General features: G+C 41.4%; 1 protein-coding gene across 1 annotated transcript in view; it reads left to right on the top strand.

Annotated features, from left to right (window-relative positions):
* The first annotated feature begins 9,625 nt into the window (after window positions 1-9,625).
* The window catches only part of LOC120728085 (rhamnose-binding lectin-like), a 59,575-nt gene continuing 50,162 nt past the window's right edge, over window positions 9,626-19,038 (top strand). The window contains exons 1-6 of the mRNA XM_040022785.1: window positions 9,626-10,066; window positions 10,867-10,933; window positions 11,396-11,428; window positions 12,805-12,900; window positions 13,341-13,434; window positions 13,599-13,693. Of these exons, the coding sequence (XP_039878719.1) occupies window positions 10,900-10,933; window positions 11,396-11,428; window positions 12,805-12,900; window positions 13,341-13,434; window positions 13,599-13,693 (352 nt within the window). The 5' untranslated portion in view covers window positions 9,626-10,066; window positions 10,867-10,899. The remainder of the gene's footprint in view (window positions 10,067-10,866; window positions 10,934-11,395; window positions 11,429-12,804; window positions 12,901-13,340; window positions 13,435-13,598; window positions 13,694-19,038) is intronic.

Here is a 19,038-nt window from a genome sequence, read left to right as displayed (position 1 = left end):
CGGTCACTTGGGAATCACAAAAACATATAACCGTGTCCTCCGTTATTTCTTTTGGCCTGGTCTCAAATCTGATGTGGTAAGATTCTGCCGCTCGTGTCACACGTGTCAGCTTGCTGGTAAACCAAATCAGGCGATTCCCGCTGCTCCGCTAAAACCCATCCCGGTTGTTGGGGAACCTTTTGAACATGTCATTGTTGATTGTGTGGGTCCTCTTCCTAAAACACAGTCCGGAAATCAATACCTACTTACCATGATGTGTATTACCACTCGTTATCCGGAGGCCATTCCACTACGCTCATTAAAAACCCGTGGGATTGTGAAAGCATTAGTTAAGTTTTTTTCCACTTTCGGGTTGCCTAAACGCATCCAAACTGATCAGGGCACAAACTTTATGTCTAAAATCTTTGCCCAGGTCATGACAGAGCTCGGTGTCACTCATCACACTTCGAGCGCATACCACCCGGAGAGTCAGGGTGCATTAGAAAGGTTCCATCAAACCCTAAAAAACATGCTTCGCAAATTTTGCACGGAGTCTGGCCGTGAGTGGGATGAGGGGGTGCCACTACTGTTGTTCGCCGTCAGGGAGACATGTCAGGAGTCTTTGGGGTTCAGTCCAGCTGATTTGGTTTTTGGCCACACGGTGCGCGGTCCGTTACGTCTCCTGAAAGAGAAATTTCTCTCAGATAGTCATCGGCCGAAAGAAAATATTCTGGACTATGTTAGTTTGTTTAAGGAGAGGCTACATAATGCCTGTGCTTTGGCTCGTGACATGCTAGCAAAGGCTCAGGTCAGAATGAAAACACATTTTGATAAGAAGTCTGTCGTACGGATGTTCCAGTCAGGTGACCGCGTGTTGGTTTTCTTGCCGGTTGTTGGTTCTTCCCTGCAGGCAAAGTTTTCCGGTCCGTATGTCATTGAGCGCAAACTAAGTGAGACAGATTATGTGGTGTTAACCCCTGATCGTAAGAGGAAAAGTCGCGTCTGTCACATCAACATGCTGAAGGAATACATTGATCGTGACCGCTCTAGTTTGGCACCTGTTGTGTCACCTATTGTGTCGGTATCCGTCTCTCAACCCTTGTATAGTCCCGGCGATGACGGGTTGGATGACAGGCACACCTCTGTTTCGGGTGCGCGTCTTAGGAACTCTGAAATCTTGGCTGACTTGGATGCCTATTTGGCACCCCTGTCTGATCCCGCTAATTCTGATGTCCGTGAGCTCATTACAAACTACTCTGCTCTTTTCGGTGACATCCCCACTCAAACGCATGTATTAAGTCATGATATTGATGTGGGTGACCATAAGCCCATAAAGCAGCATGCATACCGGGTAAATCCCACTAAGCGGGCCATTATGCAGCAAGAAGTCCAGTATCTTCTTGACCACGGTTTTGCTTTTCCCAGTAATAGCTCTTGGAGCTCACCATCACTTCTCGTTCCAAAATCCGATCAAACTCCCCGTTTCTGTAATGATTTCCGAAAAGTAAATGCTGTTACGAAACCCGACTCGTTTCCTCTCCCACGTATGGATGATCTGGTCGATCGTGTGGGTTCGGCAAACTTTGTAACCAAACTTGACCTTTTAAAAGGGTACTGGCAGGTCCCCTTAACTCAACGCGCATCAGAAATCAGTGCCTTTGTTACACCCGATCATTTTTTGCAATATACCGTCATGCCGTTCGGGTTGAGAAATGCCCCCGCCACATTTCAACGACTGATGAACACTGTGTTACAGGGAGTCGTAAATTGCGAAGTGTACCTGGATGATATAGTGGCCTATTCCTCCACCTGGACTGAACACCTCAAGATTCTCAGGGAAATATTTGACCGGTTGCATGATGCCTCTCTGACACTGAACCTGGCTAAGTGTGAGTTTGGAAAGGCGGTTGTAACCTATCTAGGGAAACAAGTAGGACAAGGTAGAGTCCTCCCTGTTGCTGTGAAAGTGCAGGCAATATTAGACTTTCCAGCTCCACAGACTCGCCGGGAGCTGCGGCGTTTTTTGGGCATGGCAGGTTATTACCGTGGGTTCTGCAAAAACTTCTCTGAGGTAGTAGCCCCGTTAACCAGTCTTGCCAGTCCAAAATCGCCATTTGTGTGGACAGAGAAATGTCAGTTCGCTTTCGAAGCTGCTAAAGCTCTCCTTTGTAGTGCTCTGGTGTTGGCCGCCCCTGATTTTACACATCCGTTCAAGCTTGAGGTGGACGCCAGTGTTTTGGGGGCAGGTGCAGTGCTCGTGCAGGAGGATGAAAATGGCATTGACCATCCAGTCTGCTTCTTTTCTAGAAAATTTCTAAAACATCAACTGCATTACAGCACGATTGAAAAGGAAGCCTTAGCCTTGCTATTGGCCTTGCAGCACTTTGAAGTGTACCTGGGATCTAGTCCTGTTCCAACCATCGTGTTCTCTGACCATAACCCTCTCCAGTTTCTATCTCGGATGCAAAACAGTAACCAGCGCCTCATGCGTTGGTCCCTACTCCTTCAGGACTTCAACATTGAGATCCGATATAAAAAGGGCTTAGAGAATGTTATGGCTGATGCCCTCTCTAGGGCTTAAATCAAACATCTTTGTGTGGGGTTGGATGTTTGATTTTTTTTGGGTGGGGGAAACTGTTATGACCCAGTGATGTGTTTGTTGGTATTGTGCCTCCCACCGGAGGATGGTTGGTGGTATTTTCCCTTTTCTTTCTTTTTCCCTCTCCTAGAAGGTGGACACCTAGGCGTGGCTGCTAAGTATCCGGGTGGAGTCTTTACCTATCCTCGGACTGGATAATTGATGGACCACCTCCAGTACTTAACGTCCGGATGACAGTCACCTGGCAGCGCTTTTGGGGAACCCCGTTGACTCGATCACGGAGTTGTGTGTTGTGTTATTGTAGTGCAGGCTGGAGTATTCACGTGTACCTCTAGCCTTGCCATGTAAATAATTGTAAATAGGTTAACAAGTGGCGGTCACTTTTTTTTTTTTTGTACCTTTGCTGTATAACTTTCACTGTCGCAGCCTAGTAGGCGTGAGAAGCCGTTTTCTTTTGTTGAACAAGTTTTCTCCTGTTTTTCGTTAGGTAATTAGGTAAGAGACTTGTCTTTTGTTTTTCTTTTTCTTTTTTTGTAGGGAAGTGTAGGGAGTGGGTTTTAGGGGGTTTTGTTTATTGTTTTGGCATTGCTCACTGCCGATGAAAATAAATGGCTGCTTAAATACTTGACAAAGGTGTCTTTGTTGGGGTTTGTGCGTGGGTGGGAAGTGAGTGGGGCAAAACTTTTGTTGCGTTTGATTACTTGCCGGGACCAGAACGTAACACCTTGTATGGTGTTCGGGTCTGTGAGACCCGTTTTCAGTTTTTTTCAAAAGAAAAATTAAACAATTAATTATTTTTTCAACCTGAAATTCATTGGCTTTGGCTTATTTTCTGTGAAGAACATAAATCCGGACTAATTTTCAATGACCTCATACTGTACCTCCCCCCACGCATTTACATTACATACAAGGTGTTCGGGTCCACTGGACCCAGGCCTAATAAAAGTGTTGAAAGTGTAGGTCCTGTGTTCCCACACTCTGTCCTCCTTTCTGGTGCTGCTGATAGTGTTTTCTTCCCCTCCTGCTCGCGCACAAAGTTGCAACATTGTTGAAAATTCAACTATCAACACCGTCTGCTCTGACATTCCCACACATTTTACCCTCTTTCTTGAGGGATCCAAATTTTATTTTCTCATACCCTGTCCCTCCTGCAAATTAGGGGCATAATACTATAAATAAGACTTTGCCAGTGTGATTCTTTATCACAACTGATCAAGATGGCAAAAGATTATCTGCTGCGAGGGCCATCCAATTGATTTTGGAAGAGAGAGGAGCTTCGGATGATGATGTTGACTAAGAGGTTTCAGAATATTTCACATTTCTGAAAATTCAGAGTCTGACAGTGACTTTGAAGAAGAGGATGAGGTTGAGCACCGTTTAGTAACAAAACGAAGACCAATACCCCATCTGCAGCCAGCTCCAGGACCAGAACAAGCCCACCAGACAGCAAGTGAAGAAATATGGATGTCAATAACTGGTGAAATTGAATGGTCTTCTTGCCCAAGAAATGAGCCACCCTACAGAGCTGCTACTGTGATAAGCCAGGGCCAACACGGCTGACAGTTACTCATGTGCAGGACATCAAGTCTTCATTGAGCTTTTCATCCCAGATTCCATCCAGAAAATTATTCTGGTCTGGTTTGCAGACCGATACCGATTGCAGCACGATCAAGCACGATACCGATTTGCAGACCGATACCGATACGTAATATCGGATCGGTCCATCTCTAGTTTGCAGTAATCTAGAATGAAGGTGTGTTTTTGGAGAGAGGTGGAAGGAGATGGACCAAATTGATCTACAGGCCTACTTTGGGGTTCTTATCCTTGCAGGAGTTTTGAGGTCCGAAGGGGAATCCACAGAATCTTGTGGGATGCAGAAACCGGCACGAACCTTTCCGTGCATCAATGTCTCTGGAAAACTTCAACAAAATTTCCAGGATTATCCGTTTTGATAACCGAGATGACAGACCAGCTCGACGGCAGAGAGACAAGCTAGCTGCCATCAGGACAGTGTGGGATAAGTGTGTGCACCACCTCCCCCTGTTTTACAACCCTGGGCCTAATGTCACCATTGATGAGCAGCTGATGTCATTTAGTTGTGAAACATACTGCTTCACGTGTAAATGTGTTGTGTCTTTCCACTCACTTCACTTGATTATAACTGATTTATTTTTTTATAACATTTTATAAAAAAAAACAAAAAACGAGAAGCACATTAATTCATAAATGTGATCTAACAAAGGTAAAGGGAAAAAATTAACCATGTTTGCTGTTCATATGGCTTGTAATTGGGATGAAGTAAACATCTGTTGAGTAATTTAACATAAAATTGTTTGATAGAGTTAATTTGGAAAGCCAAAACTCTAGCGGGTCCACCAGACCCATGAACACTGGCTGAGTAACAAAAATATGAACACCACACAAGGGTTAAAAAAAAATTCTACCAACCATTAACTATAATTCAATAACCCTGTAAACCTAATAACTGAATGCGCTTTTAACTCTTATTAGAATGAGATTTTAACCACTACGGTGCAAAGTTTTTAGATACTGCGTTGATAAAGTACAAGAGATACAATCAGTGCTTTGTCAGTGTTTACTCAGCATTCAAGGACAGCAATATTTGCATAGTATTTTTACTGCCATATAGTGCACATATGTTTTGGGCAAAAACATTTTTTAATATTAAAATACGAACATTTGTAACAAACAATTGACAAATTAGCCAATGCCAATGTAAAACTTTATCTGCCTATTTAAAAAAAGAAGATAATCTTCTCACAAACTGGTGTTTGATTTTGAAACAGGAAAAAAGTGGAGAAACAACTGAAAAGACTAACATTTGAATAAAACCTGAAAGCAAGTAAATACTTTCTATGCTGCCTTATAGTCAACTTTGGTAATATTGATAAAGAACAACACTGGCTGATGATGAAATACAGTCAGGTGGCATGGTGACACTGCCAGTATTAACCTGCAGGGCTGGACTGGGACAGAAAATCGGGCATTTTGACTACAGACCGGCCCCCCAGGTATTAAAGCCATAAAGCCTTTGAATGAAAACAAACACTGTTGTGACAGTGATGTACAGTCTTGTTGGTATATGTATGATTTCTATACATTTTACGTCAGATAAAAACTTTGGTTGTAAGATTTAGATAATTATTAATAAAAGCTAGATATTTTAAATGAGAATAAAAAAGAAAAGTATTTCTTTGTGCCCCCCTCTCCCTGTTAATGCCCTACCTGCCCCCCTGGCAACACTTTGCTAGACCCGCCCCTGCACAGTTACCAGCCGTCAGCTACTTAGAAAAGGATCCTGGTGTTATTTGTCTCTCAGAAACTGTTCATAACTTCAACTCATCCATGTCACCTAAAAGGTAAACCTGTTTCTCCATCACCTGTTCAGCTCTGATGATTCAGTAAGGACATCTCCTGGTTTCATCTTCATGTTTCCCTCTCACCACATATCCAAACCGACATCATGACCAGCAGCTTCACAGCTGTGGCTCCAGCCAACATCAGCTGATACTAGGAATTAATATTAAATAAATTCTAACAACAGCTGATCAAACTTAAACGTGCTGCTGTTGTTTAGCGCGACGTCTGCTGGTTTCCTCTTTCTGGCGCAAAGTGGGCGATAAACAAACGAGAGAGAAAAGCCGATCAGCTGATCATTGATCAGTTTCATGATTGAAGTAGCAACAGGAGAGGGAGGGGGAGAGGATGAGAGGAGAAGAGGCAGCTGTGCAGCGTAACGACAGAATAACTCCAGCTTTGTGTCTTTTTTTCATTATAGTGAAAGTCCGGGACAAACTGCATCTCTTCTCAGCTCAATACGAAACACGTGATATTTTCTCTGAATGAGGGACCATTCCATTTTTTTAAGGAGCCGTTGGCAACTCTACTAACTAACCTTATGAATAAAGTTCACTATCAGTAACATCACAGCACCCACCCAGCTGTATAAAAACTCCGTCAAGCTGGCTAGAACGCAGTATGAGTTATTGTAACTGACGGTAAAAAGTCAGCACAACGAAAATAAACTCCACCTAAACTTGGTTCATATCTGACCCAGATAGACTGCAGATCATAACTTCTTACCTGAAGTTCAGTTCACCTGACACTCGGACTGGCGGCTGCCTCGGGGCTCTCCTCCTGCCTCCCCTTCCCTCATCCACCTGCTGGCCTCTGTGGAAGCCCCGCCATAGCCACCACCAAACAACTGAGTTATTTTTACACATCGACCTGCATCTGGCCAATCCACCACCTCTCATTGTTCATGCCCTTACAAAAAAAAAATAAAAAAATAAGTCACCGGGCATATGCCCGGTATGCCCGATGGCCAGTCCAGCTATGTTAACCTGCAACCAAATCTGCAGCTCCATACAGCAATGTTACGACTTAGATTATATCTTATAACTCATAACTCTTATGTTAGCTGCCCTCAGCAGCCTACTGTCTGAAATATTCGACGGCTGCAATAATTCTTCAAGTGTTATTTTTTCCTTGGTATTCTAATTTCACCGAAGTTTACTAAACTCAACAAACTTAATATTACTTACCGGGACATTTATTCTGTCCTCATTTTCTTTCACCGAAAAATTGTTTCCTGTGGTGCCGTCTTTTGTGCTTGGCTCTCCTACCTTTGCTAACGTGATGCACATAGCGCAGAAGCCGATGCTGCATTCACTTACACTCGGATATCTGAGCTTCACCGTGAAAACATAATCGTACATTTGATATTTGATTGAATTTTATTGTTTTGCCTTTGGGGTGGCACCTGGGGTGGCCAGTCTGGTTGGTGGGGTGGCCTGGGGGGGCACAGGCCACCCCGCTGGACACGCCACTGCCTCTAGTCTCAAGAAGTGGTTTCCTATCCACTGGGATACTCACCTCAACAATTCACCTGCCTGCTCATCCTTTGATGGATCCCTCCTATATGGATTCACAGAGCTGTGGACCTTCTCGCCCCCTGCTTCCCCACTTAAAGGTCACAACCTCACCTCATCTGAAACCTGAGCCATTTCCAGCCACTCCCTTGCTCCTCTCATCGCCTCATAAGCCCTCTGAGTGAATATTTTAAGAACTTCAAGGTACATCACAGTAAATGTCTTTCTGAAAGTGCTATGAATAATTTTAAGGATATAATTCCTCCACTGTTATCTTCCTCAATGTCTTGTGCCAACACAAAGTTTACTGCTCCATCGAGTGTTTTGCGTTTGGGTCCAACATCCTGCCTGCCGCACAGCCGTACCTCGACAGTCTAAACTGGGAGGCAACTACAGAGAGTACCGCAAAGGAACACAAAAACAGGGAACCTGAGAGGACACATGGAACAATAACGTATTATAAAAATGCAAAGAGGAGGGCTGTGTATCAAACTCTAACAGCAGTGCACAGTCACATACCTGCATTCGTGACAAAGACCAACAAAGTAGAATGGTTAACCACCAGTGTGAGCCCTGTGTGAAAAGACGGCATAGTTCGCTAGTCTCTTTACTGGTAACGAAGTCTCACATGGAACGAACATCTAACCCAACATAAGGATGACAGAAGTAACCCACAGCAAATGATATTTAACCAAAAATAACCAAGTCAGTTTCTATTAATGTTATGGACTAGCAACATGATTTCTTTCCACAACATTTACATTCGTTAGCTCTGTGGGAATCCTTCATCACTCTGAAGATTACTCACAATTCTTTGCCCTTCATAGTCAATGCAGGGTGACATTTGCAATAGTAGGTGATGCCATTGTCCCATTTAGCAGGATTTAACTTCAAACCTTTTTAACTACACTGCTTCGCCAACTGTAACTAATCAATTAGGTATGAGCCTCCTGTTGGACAAATACTGAATGGTGATTATCTTTCAGTTGGCAACAAGTTGCCCAAATGATGCAATGAGTTGCTTCTCATTTCTTAAACAACCTTGTTGAAAGACACATCTCGTGGTCGTGGAAAAGATGATAGTGTGTGTAAAAAGGGTCAAACCATTGCCATGCATCAAGCAGAGAAAACAGCTAGTGGACAGTGGGGACAGAGCATCTTAGAGGTAGGAATGTGGCCAGAAAAAAATGTAATTTGCGAGGGAGCATAAAGATTGGATTCTGGAGCACTGGAAGAAGGTCATGTGGTCTGAGTCCAGATTTACTCTCTTCCAGAGTGATGGCACATCAGGGTAAGAAGAGAGGCAGGTGAAGTGATGCACCCATCATGCTTGGTGCCTACTGTACAAGCCCGTGGGGGCAGTGCTCTAGGATTGCTGCAGTTGGTCAGGTCGAGGTTCACCAATAGTATGTGCTCCAAGAATGAGGTCAGCTGACTACCTGACTATGCTGAATGACCAGGTTATCCCATCAATGGATTTTTTCTTCCCTGATGGCACGAGCATATTCCAAGATGACAATGCCAATTCATCGAGCTCAAACTGTGAAAGAGTTGTTCTTCCAGCATGAGACATCATTGTCACACATGGATTAGCCACCACAGAGTCCAAACCTAAACCCCATTGAGAATCTTTGGCTGTGCTGGAGAAGGCTTTGCGCTGCAGTCAGACTCAGGTTGTTGGTAAAAAGTTAATGCAACACTGGATGGAGATAAATCTTGTGACACTGCAGAAGCTTCTCGAAACAATGCCACAGCGAATGAGCGAGTAATCAAAGATAAAGGCGGTCCAATGAAATATCAGAGTGTGTGACCTTTTTTTTGGGTGGAGACTTTTTGTTTAGCCAGGCAGTGCATGTTACAAAAGCAAAGACTATCAATAATTCAGAACACAAACACTGCATCACCGACCCAGGACCCTGACAGAGGCCATGTTTCCATATTGCACATGTACTGTAGTGATGGAAGTGAAATGAATGAAGAAATACATAAAGGCAACACGTGAACAAGAGGAGCTTCATAGAGCTCATCTTAAAAAAGCAAATGTGTTTGCCACAAGATCACATTCAGGTCACAATTGTGATGGGAAAAGCTGTCAGACAGGACAGGCTTTAAAAAAGAAGACGCCTCTTGGATGAAAGTGGAAACTCCAGAAACCTTTTGCATGAAGGTGTAGCTGTGTACAGTGGCATGTTATGTTTTTCAGTATTTTTCCTATTTTGTTTGGGCGCTCTCTTGTCCTGTGTCAGTGTGCACAGTTTGGCTTCCCCCGTCCCGTTAGCCTCAATTAGTCCCAGCTGTGTTCCCTCTTGTTTCACATCCTCGCCTTAGCCTACGTGTATTTAAGTCCTCTGTCGTCCTCTGCTTGTTGTTCTGTTGGCCTCTGTGTTTCCCTGTATTCCATATTTTTGAGTCTCCAGTTCTCTCCTGAGTTTTTGTGTCTTTGAGTGTTTTTGCCACAGCAATAAAGCTGCCTCTTTCAGTTCATCCTTTTGTATCTGCGCCCTGTAATTTGGATCCTCACTCTACCTGCTGCACAGCCGGACCTGAAAAGTTCTTCACGCAGTCAGAGTTGAAGTAGCACTTCTGTCTAAATACTGTGAGTGTTTTTGAAACTCTGTTTTCCTCGTGAACTGGCTTCAGAACACATTTTCACCCACTTTCTCAAATCTTTCTCCTTTGCGTGCTTTGACCAGAGAGACCTGCGGAGATAATCCATGCAAATGTGAAAATTTTCTATACAAATGTGTTCCTGCTGCACTCCTGCTGCACCCTGTTTTTCTTTTTTAATAATCGTTTTATCACTACAAACATCAAGCAGCTAAAACATCCACCTGCTGCAACCCATTTAAAACCACTGTAAACACTGGTGTGTTGAACACCCACAGCTGTTGCTGCATGTGTGTCTGTGTCGTCCACTTGGTCTCCGTCCTCTTTGTTCCCTCTTTAAGACGCTGTTAATGAACAGGGGAGTGTCACTTTCTCTCTGAGCTGATCAGGCTCTTTGAACTGTTCTGTGCTCTTCATTTAAATCCAGACGTGATCACATTTTCAAACTGTAGCTCCTAAACTTTGGAACAGCTCTTCAGGACATCTGAATCATTACAAAAAAAAGTTGCAATAATTTGTATCGTGTTTTAAGAAAAAAGAAAATTCTTACTAATTGCTAAACTGATTTAACCAATCAACAAATATGAGATGTGAGCCTCTCCCAGCTGTCACTGGGTCAGCTGATCCAGGCTTACATAAGTTTTAATGTAAAGTAGTTTTATTTCCTTATTCATTTACATCTGAGATAGAAGATAATCCGCATTTTGGGTTTTTTGCACTTTGCATATACATTACAAGTTTTATTCAAACAGAGTAAATCCAGCAGCTCTGTGTTTGATCCTCCATCAGCTCAGCTCTTCACTGTAATCCAGATCTCCTAACATGATGCTCTGCTCCGGACTCAGCAGCACACTGTGTGAGTACAACACACTGATAATCCTTTATTTATACATGAAATCAGCTGCACATGTTCAGTCTAATCCTTTTCTAGCTTTCCACTGTGCTGTACTGTGACATGCTTTTCTTTCTGCTTTATTGGATCAGTTCATCTAACATCCTAAATACATGTTTGCATCACCTCAGCAGGACAGTTAGGCTTCACAGAGTCCTGAGAGCAATTCATGGCTGATCATTTACTTTGAAGAGTTGAAGTCAAACTGAACACAAATAAGTTTATTGGACAAAAGTTGGAAAGATGAAGAGAATAAATGTGTCATTGAAATCTGCTGTTTAGAAAGAGTTTTCAAAGAATCCAGGTGTGAATGAAAGCAGCAGCTTTCTCCTGTTTGGTTTTCATTTCTGTTTCATGTTTTGAGGTGAATTCAACTTGATATCAAACACACAGTCTGACACTGAGCTTTCTTTCTGTCTCTTTCAGTGCTGGCAGCAACCTGTTCACTCATCACTTCAGGTAAATGCTGTTTTACTGCTTCTTATATTTTGGTCACAAAGAGCCTTTCTGTGAACTTTCTCATTATTAGAGCTCACCTCTTCTTCTTCTGTCTGTAACTACTAAATATTGTATTTGTGTGATCTAAAATCTAAACTCTATCCTTCACACACACCTTTTTAAAATCTTATTTCTGTTCCCAGTGAAAATGAAATGAAAGCTGTCTGGTGGCTGCTGGGCGGGGGGGGGGGTTCTGGATGTTGTGGGGTTCCTTGTTGACATGTGAGGAAATCAGGGATAGAGGCTTTGGATTGCAAACTGGGGGGGGGGGGGCTCCACTTCTTTAAGGAGCAGGTCTGGAGGGGTTCCAACCTCAGAAGGAAACGCACCCCTCGTCCTCGTCCACACCCAGAAATACTTTGCAGTGTCAAATACTATGAATCTGCAGAAATACAACGATTTAGCAGAAACACTGTGACTTGGTAGAGATACTATGATTTACATGAAATCCTTTGACTTAGCAGAAATACTATAATCTAGCAAAAATAGTCAAACGTAGCAGAAATTCTATCATTGAGCAGAATTACTATGATTTAGCAGAAATGTGTGAATGCCTGTGAGCGTTCTCACAAATATGAAATAAACACATGTAAGCTGAGACTCTCTAAAGAAACAGCATTGTTGTTGTTCGGCTTTTCATTTCGCCATTTGTTGATTCACTCGAAGAACAAGTAACGTAATATAGTACAGTTTTCTTTATATAGCACATTTAAAAACCAAAGCAAAGTGCTTCACAGTAATATGGAGAGTCAGCATAAGTCAGTAACAGGGTACAAATCAGGCACTAACAGACCAGAAGAGCTAGATAAATACAAAATCCACTAAGAAGACAAAAACAGCAGGAACATTAATAATAAAAGCATAAATTTAATAAAATTCAATAAAAAAGTTAATTAAAAATTTAAAAGATTTATGCTTTCAATCTGGATTTAAAGGATTGGATAGAGTCAAAATGGGTCAAGTGATCAGTTTGATATCAATCTTTTGTGATACACCGTCATATTTACATTATTTGTACAGTACCAATGATTTGCTTTGGTAGCTGCTCAAATTTCACTGCAGGGCAACCTGCACGTGGCGAATAAAGCCTTGATTGATTGATTGATTGATTGATTGATACCAAAATTAGGGGGAATTTACGACTGTGCGCTTTGTGCTTCGAATATTGTGTGTAGTTTTTGTTTTATACAGCTGTCAGTCAGGCCTCTAACTATGAAACAAATTACACTCCAAAAGACCCCGGGCTTCTGAAAAGATGACCCGGGCTTAAACCTAGCATTTATTTTACATTATACATTTACATTATTACATTATTATACATTTATTTTTTATTTCAGGCTTTGTCAGAGCTTCCGTTCCTCCTCCTGTGACCCCCATATCCACAGGGAGAGTGGTCACCTCTAACGGCCTCAGTGTTCATCGCCTGAGCTGTGGTAAGATGGAAAATAGTGTCCAAGAATTCACTGCAGATCAAATTCAGACTCTCAGGCTAAATTAAACAAACTTAACAAGTATTGGATGAACTGTTTATAGTTTACAGCCTTTTTATGCACAGCTGCTTATTTTCAGTTTAAATTGTATTTTCCTGATCAACAAACCAACAGTGCATTTATTCTTTCAAAAAAGCTCTGAGGATGTTGGACTGTGTATAAAAGTTCAGAAACATTTGATGTAGATTAGAAACAAAAACACTGACTTAAAGTTTCCTCCTTAATCAGAGTTAATGTAATATCCACTGTGGTGGTGTACAGAGGTACAATCCTCATTATTTATGGATCTGCAGCATCTGAGTCTGAAACTGAAGCCTGAAACCTGGATTATTGCATGTTGTGTTGAGTTGTTCCTTTTCTCTCATACTGTGTCTGTATAACAGTGGGTGGAATGATCATTGTGAGGTCAGCTGAGTACAGATGTGGAGGTGAAGTAATCTGCTCTCACGGTGACACTGAGAACAACGTGAGGAACAGGTGAGCACTGTGGGATGGTAGAAGTGAGCCTTTGATTCAAAAGAAGAAACAAACTAAAACCTGTTGAACAGCTTTACTCAAACTAACAGGAAGTAAATGATTACCTGAAAGTAACTTGTTTCATATCTTTGAGCTGAAAACCAGCTGTTTCTGTCTCCCTGCAGCTGTGATGGAAAAACCGAGTGTGACATAAAGTCAAACATTACTTATGATCCTGGAGTCTGCAAATACCTGGAGACCACCTACGACTGCTTCCCACGTAACGACTCTGTTAAACCTGTGATTAGAAATGACTGATGAACCCAATCTGTACATGAATGATTACAGTTTCTATGGGATCTGTGTCTGTTTCAGGCCACAGTGTAACATGTCAAAACTTCCAGTCAAACCTTCAGTGTGGTGAGAACACAGCTTCTATGTCTTTCTACATTTAATGCAGTTAAAAATATCACCATGGTTACAGTTTGACTCTATGAACTCTTCCTCAGATGAAGGACAGGTTATAGTCGTCTCCTGGGCGAATTATGGTCGCCGTGACAAAACCACGTGCTCTGATGGATATGCTAATCACGTCAACAACGTTAACTGCTTCTGGTCAGAAAGCATGGACTATGTAACTACCAGGTACAGATGCTGACTCTGTTTCTTCAGCTCTCCATCTTCTCTCAGATGATGCAGTGAATTTTTGCTGATTCACCTTTGACCTGCGTTCACAGGTGTAATGGGAAAAACAGCTGTACTGTTGAAGCAAAGAGCCCAGTAGACCCGTGTGTAAACATTTATAAGTACCTGGAGGTGTTTTACACTTGTCAGGGTAAGTAACTCAAATAATAAACTTCTAAAGAAAATCTTTTAGGGTCGGTACATTCAGACTTGTTTTTGAAGTGAATGAAAATGAAAATTATTCATCATTTTTAAAAGATGAACCTTTCTGTGCTGAAAAGAATCATCAGAAAATCATCAGTCACGAGGATTTCGTCAGTTTGTTTTAGATCCTGAGTGAACGCGCACATCATTATCACAATACTTAATAACAGAAATGTGATTTAGTCATCAAAAAAATACAAATATAATAAAATAATAATAATAAAAAATAAATTAAACCAATTTGACATTTATAGCTGCAGGAGCAGTCGTGTGGGGTTTGTGTGAAAGAACCCAAAATTCAGGCACTTGCTGTGATGCAAGGAAGCTTTAGTTGGAAATGACAAAAGCAAGGACAGAACTAAACATAAACTTAAACTAAATAACAAACAAAACCTGAAACCATATGTGGCAAGGAAGACGCACGACGGGTCCAGAGGTCTGATTTGAGAGCGAACTTTATTCACACAGTGTGACTACAGCTCTCAACTGCAGGCCACACATACTCCTTGCCACCACACACACACCAACAACCCTGAATCCCTGTGTCCTTAACTCGTTGGGCGTGATTGCGGACGCCATGCAGGTACATCCGCATGGCATCCGCAGACCACGCCCCACCACAAACCCGGACCTATTGACTGAAAACGCTGTTGACATCCTTCCATCTTACATTATTAAAGATGGGTTTAACGTTATCGGGCCCTGTATTTTATCTCTAATGCATCTGTCATTGTTATTGGGCTATGTTCCAGCTACTTTTAAACGCTGTAGTGCAACCTATACTCAAAAAGAGCTGCCTCAATCCACTCACTAACTTTCTGTCTAAAGTCCTAGAGAAGATTGTTCATTACCAACTTATTTGGATGCAAATAATATCGGGGAAAATTTCATTCAGGGTTTAAGCCACGCCATAGCACGGAAACTGCATTACTGAGAATCTTAATGACTTTCTCTCAATTGCTGACTCAGGGCGCCCTGTGGTCTTAGTTTTGCTTGATTTGTCCTTTTGATTAGGTGGACTGTAATGTCCTTTTAATGAAGCTTGAGCATCACGGGCAGTGCCCTTAGCTGGTTTAAATCCTATCTATCAGAAAGGTCCTTTTCTGTCACCATGGGTACCTACGCCTCCTCCATTGCCCCTGTTACCTCTGGTGTCCCCCAGGGGTCTGTGCCGGGTCCTATGCTGTTCTCTCTGTACTTGTTACCCTTGGGCCAAATCTTTGATAAATACGACTTTTCTTTTCACTTTTATGTGGATGACATTCTAATCTATTTTAAACTGCCTGGTGATGTCACATCGTCATTGCAACACTTCTTTAAATGTATGAGTGAAGTTAAAAACTGGCTACTGAGCAATTCCCTCATTTTAAATGATAAGAAGACAGAAATTGTAATCTTTGATACTCCCTCCTCTCGGGCTGAAGTAACTGGTATATTTGGGCTCTTTGCTGACTCCCTTTCTGACACTGTGAGGAACTTGGGTGTTGTCTTGGACAGTTCCTTCAAGCTGGACAAACATGTGTCCTCTGTAGTTAAATCTGGTTTCTATCAATTGCATCTAATCTCTAAGGCCAAGCCCTACTTACCACGTAAGGACCTGGAAAAACTTATCCATGCCTTTGTTACATCAAGATTAGATTACTCTAATTCCCTCTATACTGGTCTCCATTCTGCCCTTGTTTACAAACTGCAGCTCGTTCAAAATGCTGCTGCACGTCTCTTAACTGGAACTGGCAGGTTTGAGTCTATTACTCCAGTTCTCTGCGACCTGCACTGGCTTTACATTTAATATTGCATTGATTTTAAAATCTTAAAGCTCACTTTTAAAATCATAAATAACACCACGCCCAGCTTTCTTACGGATGTCCTCAGCTTTTAATACCCGTGGGAGAGCGCGTAGATCAGCAGGCCAAATGCTCCTGGTGCAACCTAGATGTCGCCTTAAGACCGGAGGTGACCACGTATTCGCCTCTGTTGCATCCTACCTCTAGAATAATCTCCATCAAGCTATTCACGCGTCTGATTCAATTCAATCTTTTAAATCTTGATTAAAAACGTAGTTATTTAGCCTTGCCTTCCCTGCCTCCTAGAGCTCGCATTTTTAAGTGAACTGTAACTTATCTTTTTTGCTTTTATTATTGTATTTATGATTATGCCTGCTGTATGATTGGTTAGTTATGTCTCCCACCTGTTAGCATTCAGCCATTATTCTAACATTTTTAGTTTCTTATAGATAGTTGTTCGCTCTGTGCACACTGCTGGCAAACGATGCTTATTTTACTTCATTTCTGCTTTGATTCATGAAAGCGGTTATAAATGGCGTTCACCTCTGAACACTCAGCGCGGATCATGACAGTGTGAAGTTTTAGGACAAAGACAACGTTTTGGCACTGCGATAACAGCTTTGAGCATCCATACAAGTGAATATTGAGCAAACTATAATATATTACGCTACTGAAAATAAACCTATCAGCAGCTATCACAACCACAACAGGCAGAGGACAGGATTTTCATGATTACATTTCATCCAATTTACATTAAATTGTGTTCCACAGACTATTAATTCACATTTTTATGACTCGTTTAAATATTGTCCTCCTGAAACGGAAACAAGTACATTTGCCATCAGTTGCAAAAAAACACATAATGTTCCGTCACAAAACTGACACTGAGGCTCTTCAGTAAATTCAGCACATTAAAGTTTGTCCTGCTGCACATGTTTGTTAATGTCGCCTCCTTTAAAATTTAACTTAGTCTCATTTGATGTTTAAATCAAGTAGCTCACTGAGGTACATGTAGCAAGCAGGGGCACATGTTCACTAGATTATTTATTTTTTGGAAGTTTTTTGGAACATTTTTTCATATTTAAAGAGAAACAATATATTATATTAATAAACTGTATTAAATTTTACATTTTGTAAAACCTTTTTTTCCCTCAGCAGGCCAATAAAGTTGGACATGGGACAGTAAAACGTCTACACCATCAAATGAAGTCATGAAAGCACAGGACAACATCAGAATGCTGACATGCTCACATTTCTTCTCTGCAGCCACCACATAGTCCTTTAGAGGCTTACAGACACAAACTCACTCACTGCACACATAAACTATAACCTACGTCACCCAGGAGTTACAACACTGTAAAACATTTAATGCATTATTTCAGGTACATGTAAACCTTGTTTTATTTGACATTGCTGTACTTGATTATTATTATTGTTTATTCATTTTTGCATTTAAGCTTTCTTTCATTTTAATATCGTGTGTGAAATGAAATAATTTAGGTATGCATGGTTATATGTATGCAGTACAACTATTAAAACACATTTCTAAAACGGAAACCACTGACCAGTTTATTTTGAAAGATCTTTTTTCCTCTTTTGAATATTAATTATTGCTATTTGATTCTTCAATCGATGGAACAATTGATAGACTAGAATTATTGATAGGTGAAGCCCTGAATAAAATGCAATAGCTCTAATATATCACAGTCCCTGATATATTACACAAAAGTAATAAAACATTAAGCTGAAATTAAGGTGCCCCTCTTATCATAGTAGTAGTTTTTGTCTCTGTAGAGAGATGCAGATAGTAGGCTGTCCACCTACTACACTTCACTGTGCATTCAATGGAGGAGCTGTACAGAGAGATCCACAGGCAGGATTGATTTCTGTGCCGTTCAGCGGTGCATTATGGGTAATCTCAGTCTCTCACTGAGCATGTTCCTGTGATTGGCCAGCACGTCATGGAGTGGGTGGGAGGTATTGTCCTTATCCTGGACAGCATCCGCCTCTCTGACACCACCTTAAGGGAGTCCAGCTCTGTCGCCAGAACATTACTGGTCTTGGACTTTGTTCCTGGAGACAGATGTTGCTGTTGACTTGACTTTTCTTTTCATTTTTTACCTGCACAAACAAAATGAACCTTCATTGTGTTCGAGTGGTGTAAGAGGTCTCATGTCTGCACTCTCAGCATAGATGCATCAAAGTACATCAGAGCAAACTGAACTTTATTCTTCCAGGAAACTGTGTGGAAGTGGAGTGATGGTTCCCAGTTTGACTTCAGAAACTGGGGCAGTGGAGAACCAAACAATCCACCAGTATATTGTATACAGATAAACCGTGATGGTACAAACTAAATGTGGGCCTGTTGATGAAATGAGTTTGGTTTTTATATTGATTGAAGTCATGTGATCTTAGGTCTTTATAAGAACTGTGTTTAGTTCTTTTTACATTAGAAAAGCAGAAAACATTTACTGCACAGACCTCTGATTTTATTTCTGTTCTTCTTCATTTTGATTCTTCTTTACGGGACGAGATTGAGCGGTGCATATACAGAACAGATGACAATCCAAAATTTCCTCTGCTGTTAAAAATGTCTTAAAGAAAATCACAGCAGTTCAATGTCAGAAATCCATACAGTCTCTCTGAGCCATTCATCGTTTTTTTTTATTTTTTTAATTAAATTCTTCTCAATCTTTTGTTTTTATATACTGATGTTTCATTCTCTTGTATTTATTTATTTACCAGAAATTACCAACAAGGTAACAGATTGTGGAGAGCAATGGTGGTAATATCACTTCATACCACAAGATGGGGCAGTAATTAAATATATTATTTATTTATTCATGTACACGCGTGTACACGTGTGTACGCATACACACACACACACACACACACACACACACACACATATACACACATATATATATATATATTATTATTTTACCATTAAAAG

The sequence above is a fragment of the Simochromis diagramma genome, unplaced genomic scaffold, assembly GCF_900408965.1.
Source record: "Simochromis diagramma unplaced genomic scaffold, fSimDia1.1 OVJJ01000308.1, whole genome shotgun sequence".
In the NCBI taxonomy this organism is placed as follows: Eukaryota; Metazoa; Chordata; class Actinopteri; order Cichliformes; family Cichlidae; genus Simochromis; species Simochromis diagramma.
This window is presented reverse-complemented; position numbering and strand designations above follow the sequence as displayed.